Source organism: Thalassophryne amazonica, chromosome 1 (assembly GCF_902500255.1).
Source record: "Thalassophryne amazonica chromosome 1, fThaAma1.1, whole genome shotgun sequence".
NCBI lineage: Eukaryota > Metazoa > Chordata > Actinopteri > Batrachoidiformes > Batrachoididae > Thalassophryne > Thalassophryne amazonica.
In genome coordinates, this window is record NC_047103.1 from 88,524,912 (window position 1) to 88,549,304 (window position 24,393).

The 24,393-nt window shown below is 41.7% G+C and overlaps 1 protein-coding gene across 1 annotated transcript in view; it reads left to right on the top strand.

The window, feature by feature from the left end:
• Window positions 1–4,532: 4,532 nt before the first annotated feature.
• The window catches only part of si:ch211-276f18.2 (glucose-fructose oxidoreductase domain-containing protein 1), a 112,933-nt gene continuing 93,072 nt past the window's right edge, over window positions 4,533–24,393 (top strand). Inside the window, exon 1 of the mRNA XM_034172321.1 lies at window positions 4,533–5,239. Within this exon, the coding sequence (XP_034028212.1) occupies window positions 4,987–5,239 (253 nt within the window). The 5' untranslated portion in view covers window positions 4,533–4,986. The remainder of the gene's footprint in view (window positions 5,240–24,393) is intronic.

Below are 24,393 nucleotides of genomic sequence, written 5' to 3' on the forward strand. Positions count from 1 at the left end.
CAGCCGTTAAAATTTTCACTGAAAACCAGCTTAATTTTTCGAACCGTGTCCACTTCGATGTGTCTCACAGGTTTAGAAAAAAATTTGATCAAACAACGCGCCAGTCTCTCAGCAACTTCTCAGACAAAGGAATTCCGACGAGGGGCTGGACAACTCCTCCCACAAGGAGTGCTCACAGGCGAATGACGTCACCGACAGGCGTGGAAAAACTCACGCATGCGCACGAGGGTTCAAGCATGTCTGACGTAAAAACATATGAATGAAATCCATATAGTTTTTGAAAAAAATTAAAAGGACCGTTACTTTATTGACAGCCCTCGTATATTGATTATCAGAAGTTGAATTTACAAACAATAAAGGATGCTTACCCGCTACCTATTCTGGAGGAGTCTTTTTCTGCGTTCAATAGCGCCAAGTGGTTTTCAGTCCTTGACCTAAAATCAGGCTATTATCAAACTGAGGTGCATGAAGAAGATAAGGCCAAAACTGCCTTTGTCACTTCCCTGGGGTTCTTGGAATTCAATAGAAAGCCCCAAGGATTTACGAACACACCCTCCACATTTCAACGCCTGTTGGAAAAGTGCATGGGGAGTCTACATCTAAAGGAGTTCCTTGTGTTCATTGATGATTTAATAATCTTCTCAGACACCTTCGAGGAGCATTAACACTGCCTATTGCAAGTTCTGAACAAGCACAAACAGTATGGGCTCAAACTTTCTCCAGACAAATGTAAATTCTTGCAGATATCTGTTCAGTATTTAGGTCATGTAGTGTCCCGCAAAGGTGTTGAGACGGATTCTGACAAGGTCGCCACCTTAAAGTCCTGGCCAGTTCCACACAATCTTAAGACCTTGCACTTATTTCTTGGATTCGCAGGTTATTGCAGGCGTTTTGTCAAAGGTTACGCCACCATTGTGAAACCACTTAATGATCTTACCCAAGGTTACACTTCTACTCAGAAATCTTCAGCAAAGAACAAAGCTTTGAAACCTCCCTTCGATCCAAAGAAATCCTTTTGTGCTCGATGGTCTTTTCAATGCCAACAAGCTTTTTCCATGTTAATTGAAAAACTTACCACTGCTCAGGTGTTGGGGTTTGCCAATCCCTCGCTGCCATATATACTCCATACAGATGCCAACATCACTGGACTTGGAGTGGCCCTTTACTAGGAACAGGAGGGGTAACTGCGGGTAATTGCTTTCGCCAGTAGAGGGTTGTCGCAAAGTCATTATCTTGCACATAAGCTCGAATTTCTGGCACTTAAATGGAGTGTGAGGGAGACGTTCCAGGATTACTTGTATGGAGCGAGCTTTACAGTAGTCAATGACAGCAATCCTCTCTCTCACTTACCTCTTCATGTCGGCAAAGATGGATGCCACCAGTCATCGTTGGTTGGCTGCCCTTTCCACATTTTCATTTAAGATCCAGTACAGAGCTGGGAAGTAGAATTTGGATGCGGATGCACTTTCCTGATGTCCCCACAGCAGTACTTCTTCAGACACGATGTAACAGGATCAGGAACTCTTGAATTGGTTTGCTCAGCAACAGCTTGCAGACACCAGTGATACTGATCTCTCCCCTGAGGTGGTCGCTATTTGTCAGACCAGTTTTATCTGAGCACTGGCAGATACCATTCACATTGAGTCACTTTCAATCACTGCTGAAGCCATTCCTAAGACATTCACAGAAGATTTCCGTGGCTTACCCATTGTTCCTGTGTTGTCTCATGTCAACCTCCAAGACAAGCAATGGGCAGATCCAGGTCTTTGTGAGATCATCTACCAGCTGGAAACTGGAGAAAAAGTACCACCTACAGCTCGAGAAGAGATACCTGAGCGACCGCTTCTCCTGAGAGAACTAAACAAGATGGAGCTCTTCAATGGTGTCTTGTACAGGAAGAGGCAGGACAACAAAATTCCCTTCTATCAACTGGTCTTACCAGAGGCACTCGGATGAAGCGTTCTCCAAAGCCTGCATGATGACATGAGTCATATGGGGGCTGAGCGGACCGTTGATCTTGCTCGTACCCAATTTTATTGGCCCAGAATGACTGTTGATGTCGAGCACAAAGTCAAGACCTGTGGCCGCTGTCTCCGACATAGTGTTGCCAGAAAAAGATGCTCCCCTCATCAGCATTTGAACATCTCATCCATTGGAGCTTCTTTGGATGGATTTCCTTTCCTTGGAACCCGACACCAGCAACACCAAGGATATTCTGGTTTTGGCGGACCACTTTACCAAGTTCACCATGGCCATACCAGTACTCAATCAGTAGGCTGGGACTGTGGCAAAAGTCTCTGGGACAACTTCATTGTCTATTATAGAAGTCCTGAGAGGTTGCATACAGACCAAGGCCCAGACTTTGAATCCAAACTGTGTGCTGTGGCTGGCATACAGAAATGTCGGACAACACCCTATCATCCTCAAGGAAATCCAGTTGAGAGATTTAATAGGACTTTACTCAGTATGTTGGGAACCCTGGAGACAAAGCAAAAATCAAAATGGAGGGAAAATGTCAAACCATTGGTGCACACATATAACTGTACCATAAATAAAGTGACTGGATTAACTCCATATGAATTCATGGCCAGATCTACTGCCAGTGGATCTGGAGACTTTACAGTTTATACTGTGAAGCCCGAGAACAAAGAGGGCCCACTTGGTACTCTGCATAGGGATCTTCTTCTCCAATGTGTTTTCCTCCCTGTGGCAGAGCCATCAGTCTGGACTATTCCTGTGCTTGAACCACGGTTGGCTCATCAACAAGGTTGAATACAGCATGAGTCCTTTGGGGAAGAAGATCTGATGGTAGAACCGCCTGTTGCCAATGTTTTGGATCCTGTGAAGTTTACAGTGGAGAGATTCCAAACTCCAACAGTGTTACCCTCCATTAGTACAGACCCTGTTGCAGGGCATTCATCTGTTGTTGAATGCCAGAACTTACATGATCCTGTGGAAGAAACGTTGTCTGTCAACATACCTGAAACATCAAGTGGACTCTTACCTGAACATTCACCTGCTCCTGCAAGACCACTACTCACTGACATTCCTCTGGATGATGAAATTCCTGGAGAAAATGAGAACTCCGAAATAAGTTCAGCTGAACCACAAAATCTTGAATGTACTCCAGACTTGCCTGATGCGGAAGCATCTCTACGGCGTTCAACTCATCATAGATAGCCTCCAAAACTATTTAAATATGCTTCTTTTGGCAATACATTAATATCTGTTATTCAGACCTTATTACATAGTTTGACACGTTAGGTGTTTCTAAACAACTTTACTACCTCACCTGTCCATGTTGTTTAATTCTAGCTTGCAACAGGACTTGCACGGGTTAAAGGGGGGAGGGTGTAACCAGGGTTAAAATCCCAAAGTTTGACCCAGTAATGGGTTTTCCCACTCTCTCTGTTGCTTCAATGCACCATGCCACATGACAAGATCATGTGATCTCAATTATCCAATCACAGTGCCCCAAAGCAGTATATTAGCTGCCTTGTCCTCTTCCTCACAACTCAGCAACAACTTAATCAAAATGCTCTTTTATTGGTGGTTGCCTGCAAGAACTCGACTCTCAGGGTTACCTATTTTTTCTTTTTGGTTTGACTAAATGAGTTTTCAGTTTCATTTGTGCATATTGTTAATTTAGCTGCAGTTTTGTATACGTTTTGTTTGGATCTTTTTTGTTTGTTTTCACTTGATTTGTAATATTCAAATATAAATTTGTTTTGTTGTCTTTATTTACTGTCACTGCCCTCCAACAGTCCAACCTAATCTTCTGCGATTTTTCTCCACTAGCCGTCAAGTAACATTTAATACTGGTTACAAAAGCATTTTATTTTGTTCTTGTTGGCAAGCAACTTTGAACATTTTTTTTAATTTTGATTAAATAAAATAGCTTTGTGTGCATTTATTTCTGACCACATATTAAATGTGTACATAAATTATAGGTGTATGTTTGCAAGATGAACCTTCTTGCTGTGAGTCAAGAAGGTCCTAGGTTTTTTTCCAACCTGGTTCTTTCTGCTCTTCCTGTGTCTGTGTGGGTTTCCTCTAGGTGCTCCGGCTTCCTCCCACTGCCAAAAATATGCAGGTTCCAGGAATTAGGAATTTTAAATTGACAGTTGGTGTGAATAGGTCTGTCTGTATGTGGCCCTGTGATAGACTGGCATCTTGTCCAGGGTGCACCCCACCTCATTCCCTATGATTGCTGGGATAGGCTCCAACCCACCCTCCGCCATGACCCTTAATTGGAGTAAGTGGGTATACAAAATGAATGAATATCCAAACATCCTTCTGACTGAAATTTATTCTCTGCACATTTCTGTAGCCCCAAATTGGTGAAGCTATCAAGGAATCCTACTGCCACCTGCAGTATATTTTCAGTCCACCAGATGGCCGAGGCTCACACTGGGAATCATACTGGGAATCCCTGCAAGCAAATGCTGAACCCGGATGATGCTCTTATTTTGAAACGTGAGTGGAACCTGAGCGGAAGCGCGCTGTCTGCGCCGTGTGGAACTTGACGCTGCGGAGGTTTCAGTCAGCAGCAGTGAGAAGCGCGAACCAAGCTGCGCTCCTCCGGGATCGAGGTTCGATTGTGGGTCTTCTGTCAGCAGCACCGGAACCTAAAGCTCCTGTCGATGCGGCGCTCGGGTTTCTGTAAACCCTGAATCCTGGGTGGGAGGAGGTGGCGTGCGGCCGCTCCTCTTTGGCGCAGTGCGCGCGCGGTACAGACTGCAATGGTGCCTTTCGGTTTGTGGCTGTGAGGAAGCCGGACTCGCTGTGTGCCTTTGCATTTTTTTATTAAATTTATTTTGGACCGTTCCGCCGCAGGACGCGGGACAATGCAGCGGAGCGGGGCTGCAGGTGGATGGCCGACCTGACGGCCGAAGCTGCCGCTTCCCCTGCCGCTGCTGCAGCAGCAGCCGCACACGCGCGCGCACACGCTGAGAAACGACGGAAGCCAGCGAATAAGAGTGAGCCATGCTGCCCGGGGTCGGTGTGTTCGGCACCAGCCTGACGGCCAGAGTCATCATCCCGCTGCTGAAGAAGGAGGGCTTCGCCGTCAAAGCGCTGTGGGGCCGCACTCAGGAGGAGGCGGAGGAGCTGGCCGCCGAGATGAACGTCCCCTTTTACACCAACCGGATCGACGACGTGCTGCTTCATCAGGATGTGGATTTGGTCTGCATCAACCTGCCTCCGCCTCTGACGAGGCAGATCGCGGTCAAAACCCTGGGTGAGTGAGTGCTGCTGCTGCCGGGGGGCCGTGAGTGATGGAGACAGGGGCGTAGACACGGAGGGAAGTGGGGGTAATCCTGGCCCGCGTTATAAATGTTCAAAATGCATTTTAAGTGTCAAGTGCTGACAACATATGTGACTCGTTTTTACACAAGAAAAAAAAATGTAGTAAACTGCACATTTTTGTCTTTTTTCATGAAAATATCTTATTAAAGATCATATATTACACTTTAGTCAGGCCTTGAAAATACTTTTGTGGACTCTTGCTGTAATATGTTGTCAGTGGTTGAGATAGTTGCTGTAGGCATCTAAAAATGTTCATAATCGGGTGAAACCTGATGGAAATCTCTGTGGTGTGTCGGTGATGTATGTATGTGCAAAATAAAACAAAACACTACTCCAGGTATGTTTTTGACGAGAATATAACATAACTTTATTAAAAACAAACAACAAAAAAAGATTAATCGATTAATAAAATAATAGTTAGTTGCAGCCCTAGTTTGTTTTACGAGTGAGAGCATTTTACCTATTAAATGCGAATAAGCCAGTTTTGAGTTTCTCAGTGCCCATGCATTTTCAAAACTGGTGACAGTGTTACTTTGTGCACAGCAGAACAACGTTGTCCGTTGCTTTAGGCCCTAATTTTGTATTTTATTGAGTGTACAGCCAGCAACACAGCACCCATTTGGTGCATTTACCGGATTAGAACAGATCAAAATACTACAGAAGACAGAATTTTTACTTGACAGTTTGAAGTGAGTTTTCTTTGTTTCAGAGGGCTTCCTACCCATTAAAATTCACCAGAATATACAAAATTTGACTTGCTCTTTTAAAAATTTTCTGGGGGAGAACCCCCAGACCCCCCATAATCAATAGTGTGTTTTTACTTCACAGATTGAAATGAGTTTTCTTTGTTTCAGAGGGCTTCATACCCGTTAAAATTCACCAGAATAGACAAAATTTGACTTGGTCTTTAAAAAATGTTGTGGGGGGGGGGGCACCCCCAGACCCCCCCAGAATCAAGACTACACCCCACCCCCACCACCCTTTTATGTACCTTTATGTTCACGTTTTGCATTCTTTTTATGCTTTGTCTGTCTCTCCCTTGAGGCTATTTAGAATTGATTTGTATACTGTACGAGGTCTGTTAGAAAAGTATCGGACCTTTTTATTTTTTGCAAAAACCATATGGATTTGAATCTTGTGTGATTGCATCAGCCAAGCTTGAACCTTCGTGCCCATACGTGAGTTTTTTCACGCCTGTCGGTTGCGTCATTCGCCTGTGAGCAGGCTTTGAGTGAGCACTGGTCCTCCCCCCTTGTCAGATTTTCATTGTGAGGAAAATGTCTGAACGGCTGGAGCAGCAATGCATCAAATTTTTCCAGAAACTGTGAGAGACAGCCAGGTGGAAACCATTTGGAAAATTCAGATGGCTTTCGGTGAAGATCTTATGGGCATCACACAGATTAAGGAGCATTACAACTGGATTAAAGACGGCCCACAGCGGCTGAGGGCGCACCGCGCTTTGAGCGGCCATCGACAGGCTGAAATGACCAGATCATTTCCTAAGTGAAGGCTGTGTTGATCCGGGACGTCATCTGGCCAGAGAAATGGCAGAAAAGGTGGACATCAGCACTTTTCCGACACATTCCCCTGTTAAAGGAGATTTTGTCATGAAAATAGGAGTGGAGGAATTTGCCATGGAGCCGCTAATGGCGCGGAACGAAAGCACCTCTGTGTTGGTCTCACAGGACATGTGACATGCCCAGATCTTCGACAATTTCTCAGATACTCACTCGACTGAAAAGCCACCCAAAGCTGTCTGAATCTTCTGAATGGTGGAAGAGCTGGGCATGTCCTGTGAGACTTCCAACACGGAGGTGCTTTTTGTTCTGCGCCATTACGTGGCTCCGTCCCGACGCGCAAATTCCACCGCACGTCTTTCATTACAAAATCTCCTGTAACAGTGTAATGTGCCGAAAAAGTGCTATGTCCACCTCTCTTGCTATTTCTCTGGTAGTCAGACGACGTCCCGGATCAACACAGCCTTCACTTTGGAAATGATCTGGTCGTTTCAGCCTGTCGATGGCCGCTCGAAGCGCGGTGCACCCTCAGCCGCTGTGGGCCGTCTTTAATCCAGTTGTAATGCTCCTTAATCTCTGTGATGCCCATTGAATCTTCACCGAACGCCATCTGAATTTTCTGAATGGTTTCCACCTGGCTGTCTGTCACAGTTTCTGAAAAAATTTTGATGCAGCAAAGCGGCAGTCGATCAGCCATTTTCCTGACAATGAAAATCCGCCAAGGGGGCTGGACCACTCCTCCCACAAACCGTGCTCACAGGCGAATGACGCAACCGACAGGCGTGAAAAAACTCACGCATGCGCACGAAGGTTCAAGCTTGGCTGATGCAATCACACGTGATTCAAATCCATATGGTTTTTGCCAAAAATAAAAAGGTCCGATACTTTTCTAACAGACCTCATATAATGTGTTCATTGTATTTATTGAGGAAAAAAGAGTGTGTGCCCCCACTACGCCACATTTTAGAGAATTGCTGGTATTGATTTTTGCCAGGAAAAAATTTCAGTGGGATGAAAATTTATTGCTTTAATCCATGGCCTAGGCCCTAGTAATCTACTCAAACCCCAGGTGGTAGCACTGGTGGCCTGCCCTTCTGTATTATGACATAAAAAAGCTAGTGGATAGTTGATGTGAAATGCATACAGGAGTAAATGCATTTGGGACTGAACCAAGGACATGCAGTTAGTTATACAGGATTTTATACAAGGCCAAGCTTCAGTGACCTTTGGACCAACTTATAGACTTAATTTCCATACTCTATCCAAACATTCTGAGTGACAGTTGTTTCCTGTGGACTGACAGAGTGAGATGATATGACTACATTGAATTACCCTAACCCCAAAGTAGCAGTTTTTCATCACCTTTGACAGATATCTTTACATCACTTGTAATGGAAGCAACAATTGGCAAAATAATTGAACATTAGACCTTTTGATTTGTTGCAGGGACACTGTGTGTCTCCTTTTGGGGTGTTAACTTGACAAAATTCCTCATTTAGCACCAGGACACTGACATAAAGAGGCATGGATCACATTTTTTTCAGCAACTAAATTCTGTGGCCTTTTGACCTCTGGTGACCTACTTGTTGGCCTAATTTGCATTTATTATATATCATGTGAATGAGCATTTAAATACCAACATTTTGAGTGGTAGTTTGTTGCTGTGGACCTTCAGGGCGAAGAGATATTAAAAAGTGTCACGCAACATTAAAAATGCATGTAGTAAGTGCCTCAGGAACAAGTTTTTTTTTTTATGTTAACATGCTTTTTCTTGAAGAGGAGACCCTTGGCTACTAGAAAATACCCAGGAAGTAGACCTTTTTTTTGGGGTGCGCATGGGGGACCCCCATCAGCCAATGGACTATTTGAGCAAAGGTCCCAGCGCACTGTTGAATGGAATGTGGACAAACTCCTGCTAACATTAAGAACGGAGCCACAGATTAATTGCAAAGTTTACATAAGTGTGATGTTGTCATAATGGCTCATTTTCAAAGTGATAACTGTTCATTTCGATACGGTCACTGTAAAAATAATGTAAAGTGGTGGGGGTGAAGTGTCATCATGTATAGAGCACTGAACTGTGTGGATGCTCATGCACATCCGCGCACTGAGACAAATTGCGGAAACTCCTGAAAATAATGTATTCCGGACTTTTTCCAGTGTAAGAAATACAGCTACATTTTCTGGCAGCTTGTGAAAACGGCGTGGTAGTGGAGTTTCAGACACATGTACACACAGCCGGTCAAAAGAACATAGTGAAGAGTTATATGGACTGCGCATTCAAAGCGGCAGTTATACTGGGGTTAAAACGGTGTCCTGCTGTGGTACAGACAGCAGAATCAGAACACATCAGGATCAGAAATCTGGCATTCTCTCAAAAATTAAAAGTTGAGAGAAAAGTCTCTCGTCTCAGAACGCAGCACTGAACTGGATGGTGTGCGCACAACTGTCGTGGGCATCCATGAGCTGGTAGTAACTCCTGAATCCTGACTTGCTCGCAAGTCCAGTGATCTGAATGAATGCTGAGCCATCACTTTCATATGAATGGTCCATAGTTTCATAATCTGATGTGGTAGCCTTCGGTTCTCTCTGTTAGTTCATTATTGTCCGTTTCGGCATTTGTTCGGACTGACATCACCCACCGAGAAATGCAGAATAAAACATTTTCTGGAAATGCAAGTGCTGACTAGCTGAGTAAGAGGTTTAATGAGCAGTAAAATACGTCAGCAAACACTAACTGTGACTACGTGTGCATGAATAGACTTATCATGAATTATTTGTTGTTGCATTGTTAAATAACATATGTCCTTTAAAGAGATGCAGATGTTCAACACAGCTGAAAAACCAGCGTTTGAAAAAAAATAGACTTGCATTATTATGGAATATCATATCAGTGGCATTAAATAGTCTTAAGATAATGTCGACAGTAATTTTGTGATGTTATTGATTATCGTGATATATTCTTAGGCAATATATCGTCTAGCAAAATTTGTGACAAGTCTACTAGTATTTATAACTGCCGGAACTCACAGAAAAAGAGTCTTTTTGGGGGGGGGGAGCATGTTAAAGGATCATGACACATGAATTTGATCCCCAAACTGGCGTGCCAATAATTTCATGAACTAGTAGTGAACATTGCCCATCCTTTTCAAAAACACTGTGTATTGTGCGCAGAGCATCTGAATGATTATGATGAGATGTTACATCTACAATAAACATAGCTTTGCAGATACATTATCTAACTCATAAGAAGGATTGAAAATGCAGCTGTTTTACCAATTCGTATTATAAATAATTACCTTTGAGACAAGATTCCAAATGCGTACCCCAACGCACACGAAACAGTCTGTAGATAATTTCTCTTTAATTCTGGGAGCATTGACAAAATGGTTTCATCAGCCAGGTTCTGAGAGCAAATGGTCATCAGCTCTGAAATGATTTTATATAGTGTGGTGTCAAGCGGGACAAAGCAGGATGCATTGGCACGACGAATTGTGTGGCAGTGCGGAGATCAATGTGCCTTCGGTTAAATTGCTAAATCAGAAATCCAAGAAGAGAGTCCTCAGTGTTGAGGGACAGAGTGTTCTCGTTTAAATCTGGAGCATGGCACTGATTTTTGGAGATCCCATTTAGAGGACTGCCTTTTCCAGCAGTATACCTCAGGTGGTTAAAAAGGTGTCATCTCACAGGCTTTTAAACAGTGTGGCCCACGATGTTGTTTCTGCACTCAGGTGTCTTCACCATCCCCAGTAAATCGCAAAAGTGTTCTATTTCACCCCATCTGTAATCCTGATGAAAGGAAACATGGAGGAGATGCACAGGGACTGCTTCGGTGATGATCTTAGTCTGACTTGGGCATTGTGATTTGAAAGTTGTACGCATGCTGCTGTTTAGTGCAACTAAATGTCAAATTGTTTTTGAGCTCATGTTGCCAGATATAGACTGTTTAAGACTCTCCTCACTGCAGCTATCGTCACGAGAAGCAATTTAAATACAAGTTTGAATGATTCAGGATGGTATTGATAAGGTTTTATCTATCGAGCTGATTCCTTATCAATACCTTCTGTGAATTTTCGGTGTACTAAAAGTAGGTTTTACAGGTTTTCTATGTCAACAACATTTTATTGAGTCTTAAAGTAAATAAATATGAAATTGGTCACTGGATCCTTGCTCTCTGGACAGAAATAGCAATAAACAAAATCTGTAGTTTTTGTTAAAAATATTTCTTTTCAGACATTAATGGCACAAATATAACTCCATACCTAGCCACTGAGCTCAGCAGGCTGCGCTGCACGTCAGCATCAATGTAATTCATAAAGAAAGAAACACATTGCATTTTTGGAGAGAGAAAAAAATGTTTTGGTCGAATGTAGTTTATTGTTTGTATTACAACATTTGGAAAGAGGTGTCATTTAATTTAAAACGGTGATTCGCTGTGAAGTTATTAATTCAGACTGGAGTCGATCTTGACTTGGCAGAGAGCGACGCAGCGTTTGGAGCTGTGTGAACGCAACGGCAGACAATTCTCTTTTCTTGCTCGCAACAAGACATTAGTCCCAGTTAGTGACTTTAATCTTCACAAAAGTGACTCATGATTGACATATTAAATAGCTTTGAGAGGGGTTAAGAAGTGGACTTGCAGCTTCTGAAAAGCAGAGAACCAACGAAGCAGCGGATTGGAGCACTGCTTCGTTGGTTCAAGCTTCAAGCAGAGTCACACTGCGGAAACAATTTATTGCAGAGAAATGATAATTTTCTTGACAAACAACAGCTCTGAAGTGCTGATAAGGGAATCGTTAAGCAGAAAGGCTATTGATGTCTGTGGATCAAATCATTTTTTTATCGATTCTCGAAAAGAACCTGTTCTAAACTTCAGATTTATTTATTTATTTATTTTTTGTGGTGTGTTGGCAACAAGATAAGACCACTGTGTGTTCATTCATTGTCTCACTACTGCCTTGTTTGCTTTGGCAAATTCTGTGGAATGACAGCGTGAGCAAACAAAAATACAGTGTTTGCTTCCCAGGGCCATCCAGTCTCTGTACTCACAAAGCGAGAGCTGTGTTCGGGTACTCGACAGTAGATTAGACTCGTTTGTGGTGGGGGTTGGCCTGTGCTTTGTCACCAATCCTGTTTGTGATATTCATGGACAAGATATGGAGGTGTGTAGTAGGGGGGAGGATGGTCTTCAGTTTGGTGGGCTCAGGGTATCATTACTGATTTTTGCAGATGATGTGGTCCTGTTGGCTTCATCAGCGTGTGACCTCCAACAATCACTGGATCATTTGACAGCTGAGTGTGAAGTGGCCGGTATTTAAATCTGAGGCCATGGTTTTTTGCAGTAAACCGATGGACTGTTTACTCTGAGTAGGGAATGAGGTCTTGCCCTAAGTGAAGGAGTTAAAGTACCTCGGAGTCGGGGTCTTGCTCATGAGTGAGGGGACAATGGAGTGTGTGATTGGCCGGAGAGTTGGTGCCGCAGGGACGGTATTGTGTGCACGCTACCGTAGGGCTGAAATGATTAGTCGAGTAACTTGAATAATTTGATTACAAAAAATGTTCAAGGCAAATAGTACATATGTCAGGCCTGTGTGTGGTGCTGTAACATCCCCAGAAAAAAAAAGAACAGATGAGAGCATGCGCATAAGGCATGTAAGAGTTAATCAATGTAGCACCAAAAGCTGCAACTTTCCAACGTGACACACAGAGTAAAATAAAGCCTTTTAAGTGAAAGAGGGTCCATGCTGATCATCTGAAATAGACTTACTGCGCATTTAAAGCGAAGCAGTGTGTTTGTGTATTTTTAAAAAAACACTCAGTTTGTTCTGCTGGCTGTGCTCCGCTCTACGTGCACTTTAAGTCAGTCAAATTTATTCAAAAACCGCCTTTATTCGGATTTGATCAGAGTTTTCATTGATAGGGTGCAAAGCGGATTTATCAGTGTGGCTTTTGTGGAAAAGCTGCACTCCAGAGCCCAGTTTTTCACAGGCTGTGCTCACAATTCACGTACAGCCTGACTTATGGCCCAGTCACACGGCACACGACAATTCCTGAACGAAGGGAAAAAGTAAAAAACGTCACAATTCGTTGAGAAAAGGTGGATGAAAGAGCTTTATCACCAAACAGTCTGCGAAGCAAGAGCGCAAAAGGGATGAAAGAGGAACTTAAAAAAACCGAAGCTAACGATCTCGACACTAACGAAACGCACCTGGAGCCACAGCTGGAGCAATGTGTGTCTGCGTCTCTGAGTTCCAAGACTCGGCGCTGGGTCCTGGAAAAACTGCAAACAGAATCTGTGGAGATCTGTGCGCACGTTGGTGGACCACCTGCTCCTCGTCCAGAACAAAAGAGGGATCATCTCCATCATTATCAGAATCCACACTGTCTGTCGACACGCTGTGCGCTCCGTATTCCTCCAATTAAAAGAAAAAAAAAGTGTGCTGTGGTCACTGCTGTATCACTGTATTATGTTCTAAGCCATATATACTGATTTATAACAGAAAACTGTCAAAAGGGAGAATAAATATAAGTATAAAGATGATTGAATATATCAGAGCAGTAAATTAATCAGTGCGTGTGAACTCGCGCATTGACTCACATGTGCCGTTATTTCCACCAGCTGATCACTGATTCACAACGTGAATTCTTCCTTCCAGAACAGCTGTTTATATCATTATTTTGATTCATCTGCCTGTTGCCACATGTACAGAAGGACTGGACTGTCATTCCTACACTCATATTGTTATATTTAATACAAAATAATAAGCGCACAGAGCAGCTCCTACTGCCGCTGATGCTGCATTCAAGTACCGTCAGAAATTACACAACTTTTTTGTTGTTTCAAATTCAACAGTTGCTTGTGGCAAAATAATTAATTATATCCACACAAAACATTAATTTTGGCCTATGTAAGGTGCCTGAGCCCATTGAAGCTGCCCCCCACACAGATAAAAAAAATCCAAGCAAGCAGGCTGAGTTTGCCCTGTAATTTCCAACGGTACATGAAGCAGCAGCAGCCTCAGCGCTCAGAAACCGGTTTCTGCGCTGTGTGAAAACTTTCAGCTGCTCCAACAAAGTCAAATTAAACAGTAATGTACAAAAACTAAACAAACGATTAAAAAACGTCAAGAACGACAGCAAAACGAAACACAGACGAATTGAGGTTTTCATTGCCCTTCGTTCAAATTTTTCAACGTTTAAAAATCCTGACGTAGCGCCAGCTGCAGGAACGAGGCTGCGCGAAGGTTAAACGATGCCAACGAAAGTCAACGAAAGTCCAGATTTCTTGTTTCGTCAGGGCTTCGTCATCCTTCGTTAAGTGCCGTGTGACTAGGCCTTTACTAAGATTACACCGGCCGCCTGCACTTACAGTCCATTGTCAGGGGAGTGCTGAGCTCCTGACACTGGGAAAGATCCAAAATTTGTAAAGATGTGAGAAAATAAATAATTACCCAGGAAAACAAAGGGATACACTAAATTTGACAATCTGTGTTATGGCGCGGCGACATTGTGCCATTGCTTAGGGAGAGCCCTGGACTATTAACGTTATTTTAAAATGCAGAAGTACTTTTTAATTGATTTAAAAAATTGCTAGAATACGCTATTTCAAAAAATATTCTATAGCTGCAGCGCTACTCTGCTGTACTGTTGTGATGAAAAGGGAGCTGAGCCAAAAGGTGAAGCTCTCAATCTTCGTTCCTTCTCTCACCTGTGGTCATGCAGGCTGGGTCATGACTAAAAGAACTAGATCACAGGCACAATCTACCGAAATGGGTTTCCTCAGGTGGGTGGCTGGTGTCTCCCTTAGAGATGGGGTGAGAAGCTCGGACGTCCGTGAACAGCTTGGAGTAGAGCTGCTGCTCCTTCACATTGAAAGGAGCCACCTGAGGTGGTTCGGGCATCTGGTAAGGATGCCTCCTGGGTGCCTCCCCAGGGAGGTGTTCCAGGCACATACAGTTGGGAGGAGACCCTGGGGAAGACCCAGGACTAGGTGGAGAGATTATATCTCCACACTGGCCTGGGAACACTTCAGGATCCCCCAGTCAGAGGTGGTTAATGTGGCCTGAGAAAGGGAAGTCCCCTGCTGGAGCTGTTGCCCCCATGACCCAATCCGGGATAAGTGGTTGAAGAACTATGTATGTATGTATGTATGCTGCAACAAATACTCAGCAATTCCAAAAGCTGTCTTTTTACCCCTTTCACAATAAAACATGTTCTTCACACTTGTGCAACTTCTCTAGTGTCTGGGTGTGTGATGTACATTGTTGACAGTAATATTGATGAGCATTCTGCTGTTCTTGAGTATTTAAGATCCTGGTTGCAACAGAGCGATGTTGCCAGATTCAACAGTTTTGAATTTTATTTTGTGGGCTAAAGACAAAACCTTTAGATGAGAAACCATTTGACATATCTGGCAACATTGTAGCAAAGTAGAGATTCACAGTCACATGATCTATCATCAGTAGCATCTGCAAAACATTTTTAGCGGACACCCCTATCATGCTATGATTTAGCCAGCGTATGCCGACCGTATTAAAAATGCTGGCGTACGTTTAATAAGTTGTGGGTAAGTTTTGTGTAAGTTAAAAGCACATTGTAGTACGACGAGTACATCGAAAAATTTTGGGCATGGACAATTTTTGACAATAGCTCAATGCAGGTCATAAGTTGTTGGTAAGTTATGCTATTGTTGACACACGTTTCTTGTAAGTTACTCATAAGTCAAAATGCGTCCATTGATGCTATCCATTGATTGGCTCAATAACTGAAAGCTGTAGTCCTCATGCAGTTCAGACTGTTTGAAGTATTAAAACCATTCACACATGGACTATATAGGAAGTCTTAATCTTACCTGTTTTTTTCAGCTGGATTCATCATCACAGCCTGACGAAAACTTACCCACATACAGCGTCCTGATTTTGGAAAACGATGTCTGAAAATACTTTAGCTTCTTGTCGTGGCTGAAGAAACGTAGCATTTTTTATAAGTCCCCCTATTTTATCTGCACCTGGTGCATTTCTCAGCCTGAACCAGAGAACTCCGGTCACAGCGCCTCATTCATTGATGTCAGCGTTTAAGACAGAGATCAGTTGACTCTTTAGCATTCTGCATGCAATGAAAATAAATCCCATGATCCACCAAGACAAAAATAAAATAATAGTAATAAAAAAATTAATTACTCTGTTTGGCCTCCGTGGGGAGGGGAGAGGCCATGCGACAGCGTATGCATGCTCAATGATGTGCTTGTCAGTATTTGTGCTCTGCCTACCAGATATAAAAGTTTCTGCTGGTGGTGGAAATGCAAACCAGACTTAACTGTTCCGACCCATACCATACTGTGCAGTACAGACCCGAACCACTAGGTGGAATCGGGGATGTCAGCATACACTGACTAAATCGTCAAGGTGTGACAGCTGCATAACTTATTCAACCTATCCACTGTATTTGGTGCATTTTTCATGTCGGCATACGCTGGCTAAATCGTCAAGGTGTGACACAACTAGTGGTGGGCACACTTCCGATAATCCGATAACAGATAATTATCGAAGATAATGTTTTCTTTATCGGATTATCTTTTTAGATAACTTTAAAAACCATTATCAGACCAATTATCTTCCGATTAATCTTTGTCCGATAACTTTTAAACCAATAAACAAAATAAACAAAGCTGAACAGCAACAAGCATTTTTAAAATTAGCTTAGCACTCACCTGTTAAAAGTTTTGTAACAGACGCACAGCTATAACCTTTCCAAACAGAAGAGAGCCGCTTGTATAAAACAAAGGAGAAACAGCCCCAAAAGAAAACATTTCCTTTAACACTATACCAATAGGCTGGCGATATCACCTAAGTCATCCAGAGGCATACATTTTTAACTTATGGTTTAAATTTTAACCATACAAATTTTGGACAAGTTATTTAAAATTACTGTCATGTCTGAAGTTTTATTAAGTGAAAATAGATATATGTTTTAGTTTTAAAGTAATGTGCTAATTTTTAAGGTTTTGTGAGCACATCCTGTGACCCGCAATGCATTTTGGGTAGGATGATGTAATCTCAGTACATCACAACAGGACAAATGCATTTCAGACACTCTGTTCAGGCTCCACGGACAACAGAATTAAACTCTAGTGCCTAAAACTCTCTTGAATATATTCTCTGCGTTTCTAGATGTTGGTTTTATTTGCATTTGTTAAATTCCACGCATTTTAAATGTAGCAGACAGGGATTACTGTATCTGGAATTTTGTTTTCAAGGCCTCTACTGCCATCTACTGGTCAGTAGTGTTCACTAAGCGTGTGGGAACCAGTAGATAGCAGTGTTCTATTTATTTTGACCCCGGTTATGTCAGATGATTGTCAAATCAACTTTTTGGCTTTGCAAATGGCTTTTTTTGTGTGCAATGAATGTATACATTATACAAGTTTCACTTTTTTAATGTAATTACAACCTTATTTCTTTTTCAAATTCTCCCATTTTTTTGCATCTAGCCTTATTTCCTTTAGAAATTTCCTTGACAAATAATATCAGTCTATTAGGACGTCAGGTTATGTGTTACACATATACATGTGTGTGTATATATTTTCCAACTTATTCCCATTAATGAAACTTTTCATTTTCTGCCTGAAAGCTTATTAGATGAGTGTGTTCAGGGCTCCGTTTGTTTACAAAATACACGTTACAGACCTTGAAATCCAACAGCAGGGATTGATATTATCCAAAGATTTCTGAACATACAAATTAACGTGCTTACACTTTATCATGATTTTCTCCATTGTGAGATTATAAAAGTGTCTTATCGTATCGTTCGTGTGTATGTGCATTATAAAGCAGCGCACGAGCGACATTACGATATTCTTCAGAACGACAACATACGCAACATGCATCCAGCAGCATACATGTTGCTGTCATAGACAACAGCCTGTAAAGGTTTTTGGCAAGTTATAACTTTCTAAACAGCATAATTTGTAATGAAATCCGCTTCATTTATGCGGCTCTTTCGGCATGTTTGTTTTTTCAGAGACAGCAGTAAGCTCCTCCTACCCCTCTAAACGGAGGGATTTGTAGCCCTTCGCCTTCCCCTCTGCCTCGCTCCAAAAAGAGAGACTCAGCCAGTGTTTAGCAGAGGCACTTTTACCCAGAATCCTTTGCGATCTGTCTGTTTGTTACAAAACCTCAGAATTAGTGCATTATTCAACATTAAAAGATATATGTTATATTTTAACTTTGTACAAATGACATAATTGACATTAATGGAGTTATTCTATCGGTATTAATGTTATTTATAATCAAAACCATAAGTCAGCATGACTTTATTTTTCAAGACCTGCGCCTGACCGGAGTGTCATAATTGATAGAGAGTTGGCTTTATGGCTGCTCTTGGAGTGCCTCTGTGCTGGGAGCTCTGTAGTAAACAAGAGCTTCCAGCAGGGGCCAGATGTTGAAAGGAAAGTGTGGTCTCATTGCTGGGCTTTGTTGTTGTTTTTAATATTATTATAAGCTATGAAATTTGTTCTACTACTAGTTGTAGATATGTCAGAGGTAATATTGGAATTTATCTGTTATCGGTTATCTGTAACTTCCGATACATTTTTGGGTGGTTTATTGTTTTATCTTTATCGAAGATAACTTTTCAGTTATCTGATTATCTGTTATCGAAGTTAATTTTTTGGTTATCTGTGCCCACCACTGGACACAACCCTAAGCTCTTAGCATGGACAACTGAGACAACATGCAAACACTTCCAGCCTTGCAATCTACCTCAAAAGATTTGGTTGCTAGACATTGATCAGCTCATTGTTAACTATTTGAATGCGGCCTGGGGCATTGACACATTCATTTTTAAGAGATATTGATTTTAATTTTTACATCAAAAGGTTGTTTCTTTTTTTCTCCTCTCCTGCTTCGCCTCATTGAGTCTTATACAAATAATGAATGTTTATGAGTTCCCTGGTATGAATATTTCATGAGATGAAAGATGAAATGTTCCATTCGAGGTGAAGCTGAGTTGAATGGAACATTCCAGCTTTCACCAAATCTATCGCCACTATAGTGTGATGTTATCTCATGATGTTGTAGCGGGAGACTTGGTGGGACTTTAACAGTGTACAAACCCACTTTTGCGGGAAATTTCACAAAGAACTTCAGGTCTTTATTTTATCCTGTTTACATCTAGATGACACAAACAATGACAAAATTCAAGCGTTACATGAAGCTACGAAGCCAGATGATCAGAGGACTCTGCATTTTTTGCTAAGAATGATGCTGCAGCCTCTGTGACAGTGAACAGGGAGGCTTTTATGAAGAAAACGGCAAAACGAATTTCAAAATTATTCAGGTACACTTTGAAATTTTGGGGCAGGATAGCAGAGTGCATTATTTCCATTCTTCTATGTTTTAAAGGACATGTCGCACTGAAATCATAACATTTCTGAGTGTTTCCGACAGCGTTTCTTAGAGGAAAACGTCTCAGCGCATACTTGAATGCTGCTAACATTAAAAACGGAACCACATATTAATTACAAAGTTTACGTAAGTGTGATATCATGTTATGATGACTCGTTTTTTAAGTGATAACTGTTAATTTTGATGCAGTCACGATAAAAGGAGCCGCTTTCCACTGTGCAAAAACTGCGGTGTGTGCTGCTCAGTTACAGAACAGTCTCACATCAAGACAGACTCTCAAAGTAAAATAAAAATAAACCCTACCAGCTCCACTGAGACGAAGAGGGAAAAAAAAAACCCTGACCAGTCATCCACTTGTGATATCCAAAGTCCGTGCCACCCAAAAAACAGTGTCATGGAGACATTCCACGTGCACGCTCATGGCGGGACTAAAATAGCGTCCAGTGACACAAACAGCAGCGTCACCACACATTAGAATCCAAAATCCGACAGACTCTGAAATAATTAAGAGTTTCGGTGTGAAGTGTGTTGCCTCCTGTCTCTCTGTACAGCCTCTGTAAATCTGAACCTTCACTTTCGAATGAAAGCTCAGAAGCTTTGTTATCAGACGAAGCAGTGTTTTCTTTACTGTCTGTCAAACATCGGGATGTTTCTGCTTTTCCTAAAATGTACATCACACGCTGACAAATGCAGATAGGCAATGAGCCGTGTGAGATTATTGTTTGTACGTGATCCCATAATTGGTTTTAGAAATAAAATTCATGATAATTTGCCAAATATTATTAAAAATGCATAAAACACCTTGTTCTCCTCATGATTTTGGCCCAGTTTTCTAAAAATTTGTAAATTCTGATGGCTTTTATGAAAGTCCTTGACACTGTGCACTGATTTTGTGTACTTCCGAAAAAAAAAAGACTTTGTGTAGTTCCTCGGTCCAGTGAAAAATCACATCAGAAATTTCTTGAGCTTTTCATCCTGACAGCTCTTCATGTCTCCAGGCGGCTTACAGCATAGTGGATTTTTTTGTGTTTATAATTAGCAGCATCAAGTAGCTCCTTCAAATCATTGTCTGCCAGCAAAAAAAAACTCTGCAATGTTTTGTTAAACGCCGCCCCCGGTAGTGTGAGCATGTGCGGTGGTTGGGGCGTGCAATAGCACATTTCATATAGCACCAAAATTGCATGCTAAAAAGAACTAATTTCTGGTCAATGAAACACAATGGCAAATTATTCAAATAATCCATGTCACATGACATACAAGCCACCAATCAAATGACAAGGATCCACTCAGCCGTTACATAATATGTTCTGTCTTTCAGCTGATGTAAATATTCTTACTACTACACTCATAAACATTCATTATTTGTATATTATCGCATCGTTGCACAGCAACATATAATTATTTTGCACAGAGCAGAGTGTCTTCATAAGAAATGCTTCCTGATTTTTGTGATCTCCCCTTTACCCCAGTGCTTATAGTAATGATGCAAAATCCCAAATGAAGCCCTGTTAGGAGGTTAGGCAATCCTGCTGAGCCTCAGCCAGAATTACTAATCTTGTCCTGGTGAACTTGATTCAGCCCGCCACAGCTGTGCTAACCTGTCAGCGACTTTTTTTTCCCTCCTTTTTCCTTTTGGTTCATTTCCTCATGGTTTTATTGTCTGAGTGCTGCTCGTTCCTTCCCACCCACCTCTCTTCCTCTGTCTTTGCCACTGAGCCACATGTGTCCACATTTGCATTTTGTTGGTTGATGTTTACAGCATTATGGAAACAAACTTTGAAAGTCAGTGAAAATGTGTGCTTGTTGCAAATACAGAAAAAATTTATACCAGTCAGGTTATGTTTGTAAAATGCTCAATAATAGTCTGATCGTTTGTTTTCTTGATTCATTGGTTTGGTGTAAAATATCAGTTGGTGTAAAATGCAGTTTTAACCCTTTTTCACTGAATGTAGTTTCTTGAGCATCTAGGTTGGTTTTCTCCTCTCTCTCAAGCTGTGTACACTGTTCCATCTGTGGCTGATACAGAGCTTGAATGGGAGGTAAGTAAATTTGTAATGACATTTTATTCATTCATCCACATTTTATTCAGCACTCAAAATGCTACGGTGCGCTCAAAAGATATAATTATTTCTCATGTTTAGTTAGTTCTTATGAGCATGATAAGCACCTGTGCTGTACCAAGTTGACAAGCAAAAAAACACCCTATGTGAATAGACCTTATTGCTGGGACTTCACGTGGATAATAACAAACACCAAAATACATTTACTGAGCACTGAATAGATTTAATAACAATAATAATAATTACTTTGATTTGTAGAGCGCCTTATTGTTGCCAAGATACCCAAAGTGCTTACAAGTTGCATTGTTATTCATTCACTTGGTGGTGGTAAGCTACTAGTGTAGCCACAGCTGTCCTGGGGCAGACTGAAGGAAGAGTGGTTGCCATTCTGCGCCTATACTGTCCCTCCCACCACCACCTCATTGATACACATTCATGTATGTTTTTGATTGTGGGAGGAAATTGGAGTGCCCAGAGGTAGGGCTGCAGCTGTTGATTATTTTAGTTAATCGAGTATTCTATCGATTAATCGAGCAATCGGATAAAAAGTACTTTTGCGTTTTTAACATCAACAGTCCAGGGCTCTCCCTAAGCAATGGCACAGTGTCGCTGCGTCATCACGGAGATTGTCAAATTTAGTGTATACCTTTCTGTTTTCCTGGGTATTCATTTATTTTTTCATGTCTTCACAAGTTTTGGATCTTTCATGGTATCTGGAGGTCAGCCAAAGTCAGGCCAAAGTCTTGACATTTTGCTGAAATGGCAATGGGATGTGGCTTTCTGTTTTTTGTTTTCCCCAACTTATAAAATTTAACCATTTTAAGTTTTTTTTTTTTTTTTCTTATCCCTCTTTCTCTGCCATTCAGCCAATGCATTTCAGCTGGAGGTTGAACATGCAAGCCTCGCAGTCACTTTTTAAAATTATTATTATTATTATTTTTTTGAGTTACCGTGTTTGTGAAGCGTTGTGTGTTGCCCAAAAAAGCGCAAATTAAAAAGCGAAATACTCAGTGCGAGTCTGAGCAAAACACAGAGGAAGAGTGGACTTCTTCCAGAGACTGTCAGTTGGCTGGGGACGGCAGTGCTGAGCCGCTCGCACCGGGCAGAGAGAGACAGCCACCGGCCTCCGTGCTAATAGCCACCCCCACATAGAGCGGAGAGCAGGCAGCGGATGAAACCTTTTTTTTTTTAAAAACAAAAACAAAAAACAAACAGACACACTGCATCTCTTTAAATGCACAGTAAGCTATTTCAGATGATCAGCATCCACCGTTTTTCTCCTAAAAGGACTTTATTTCACTGTGTGTCTTGTTGGAAAACTGTAGCTATTGTTCTAATTTGATTAGCGCTTACACGGCTCATGCATGCTCTAGTCTTCTGTTTGTTTTTCTGGGGATGTTACAGTGCCACACACAGGCCTGGCATATGTACTACAATGTTAGATGAAGCTTCGAGGCATAGAATTTGCCTTGACCGTTTTTTTTTGTAATGGAATTATTCAACTTACTTGACTAATCGTTTCAGCCCTACCCGGAGGAAACCCACGCAAACACTGAGAGAACATGCACACTCCACACCGAAAGGTCAGGAAGTGATCCCACAGCCTTCTTGCTGTGAGAGAACAGTGCTAACCATTAAGCCACTGTGCTACTGTGATTTGGATTGATCAGAAAGAAACGTGCATGTGAGTCAATACTTTTATTTTGTGCACACAAGTTTTAGGAGCAGTATGGTTTTTAAAAATGATGTCCTTTAGGGTCACTACAGCATTTCATAGACACCTTCACGTGCACACATTTTGTTTGCTTTGTTTTGCTTTTGGATGCTGTTATTCGGGGTTTCAAAAACATCTCCACCTCACACAAAGTCTTTATGGAAGTACGATGGACTTTTGCTACAACTAAATGTGATGTAATCTTTGTATCTTTTAGTTGCTCCCATTTTTCTCTTGTCCAAATGTGTGTATGCCTGTGCAGACCGTATGAGCTTGTAATTACATCTATGTAACACCACACTATGCATGTTATGATGGAATGCAGGAAATCTGGCACAGGTCTCATTGCACAAGTTTTGAAAATGCACAAACTAGTCATCTTACAAAGACACACATTCATAGTGGAGGTGCTTCATCCATGTTGCAGTATGTCTTGGCTTTCTGCTGGAGCCTCATGTAACATGCGTTCATATCACATCATCGTGTAGTGTATGGTCAGCTTTAGTCAGCGCATCCTGTATATAAATGTATGAAATCAGAGACGTGTAAACAAGATGGCAAAGCAGACAAAAGAATGCACCAGACACCACTCAAATTTGAAAAATTTCCCAGGGTCCCTTAAGAGACTGTTGCAAGATTTTCACTATCATATGGTTAACTCTCAGGCAGGTTATATGTACTTATGCTTCACTGGGACAATGTTTAGTTTAAAAAAAAAAAAGTTTTTCCACTTGCATCCATGTGTTAGTCAGTTTAGAAAAAAAACACATGAATCGTGCAAGAAGATAAATCTGCACAGGTTTCAATAAATAAGATATTGGCCAGGTATATGTTCTTTTAAAGCATAACATAGTGAGAACATTCTGGAGTCATAAACCTGTCTGGGGCTAATGTAAGCGGTGTACGCTCTTCAGTGGTTACTTAACATCTTTCAGAAGGCTATAAAATAGCCTCATTTTCTGCCATTGGACAAGTAATATTGATTGTTCATGTAAACGCTTGGGACATGTGTAGATTACAAAGAGTGGAAACGCAGAGATTTAAATTCCATGTTCACGTTTGACCAGTTTGTCTCCTCATTCTAACAGCAAGCCTGGCCTCATTACACCAAACCTGTTCTTCTTGTTGAGCCCCTTCTCTTCTTCTGTGGGGATTTGTTTTTCAGGTTTTGTCCTCTTTCTTACTCCTGTGACATTTCCTGAGGCATCTGATGCCACACAGGCTTTATTGGGTTGTCAGCAGACCTGTTGCTGTGTACATAAATGTTCAGACAGAAACATGTCAGCCACCTGAAGTGTTTCTCAGCAACCACTTTGATACGTTCTATTTTAGTCTTTTTTTTTTTTTTTCCTACAGATGCACAGCCCCAGTTCTCAGAAATTCTGAGTGCT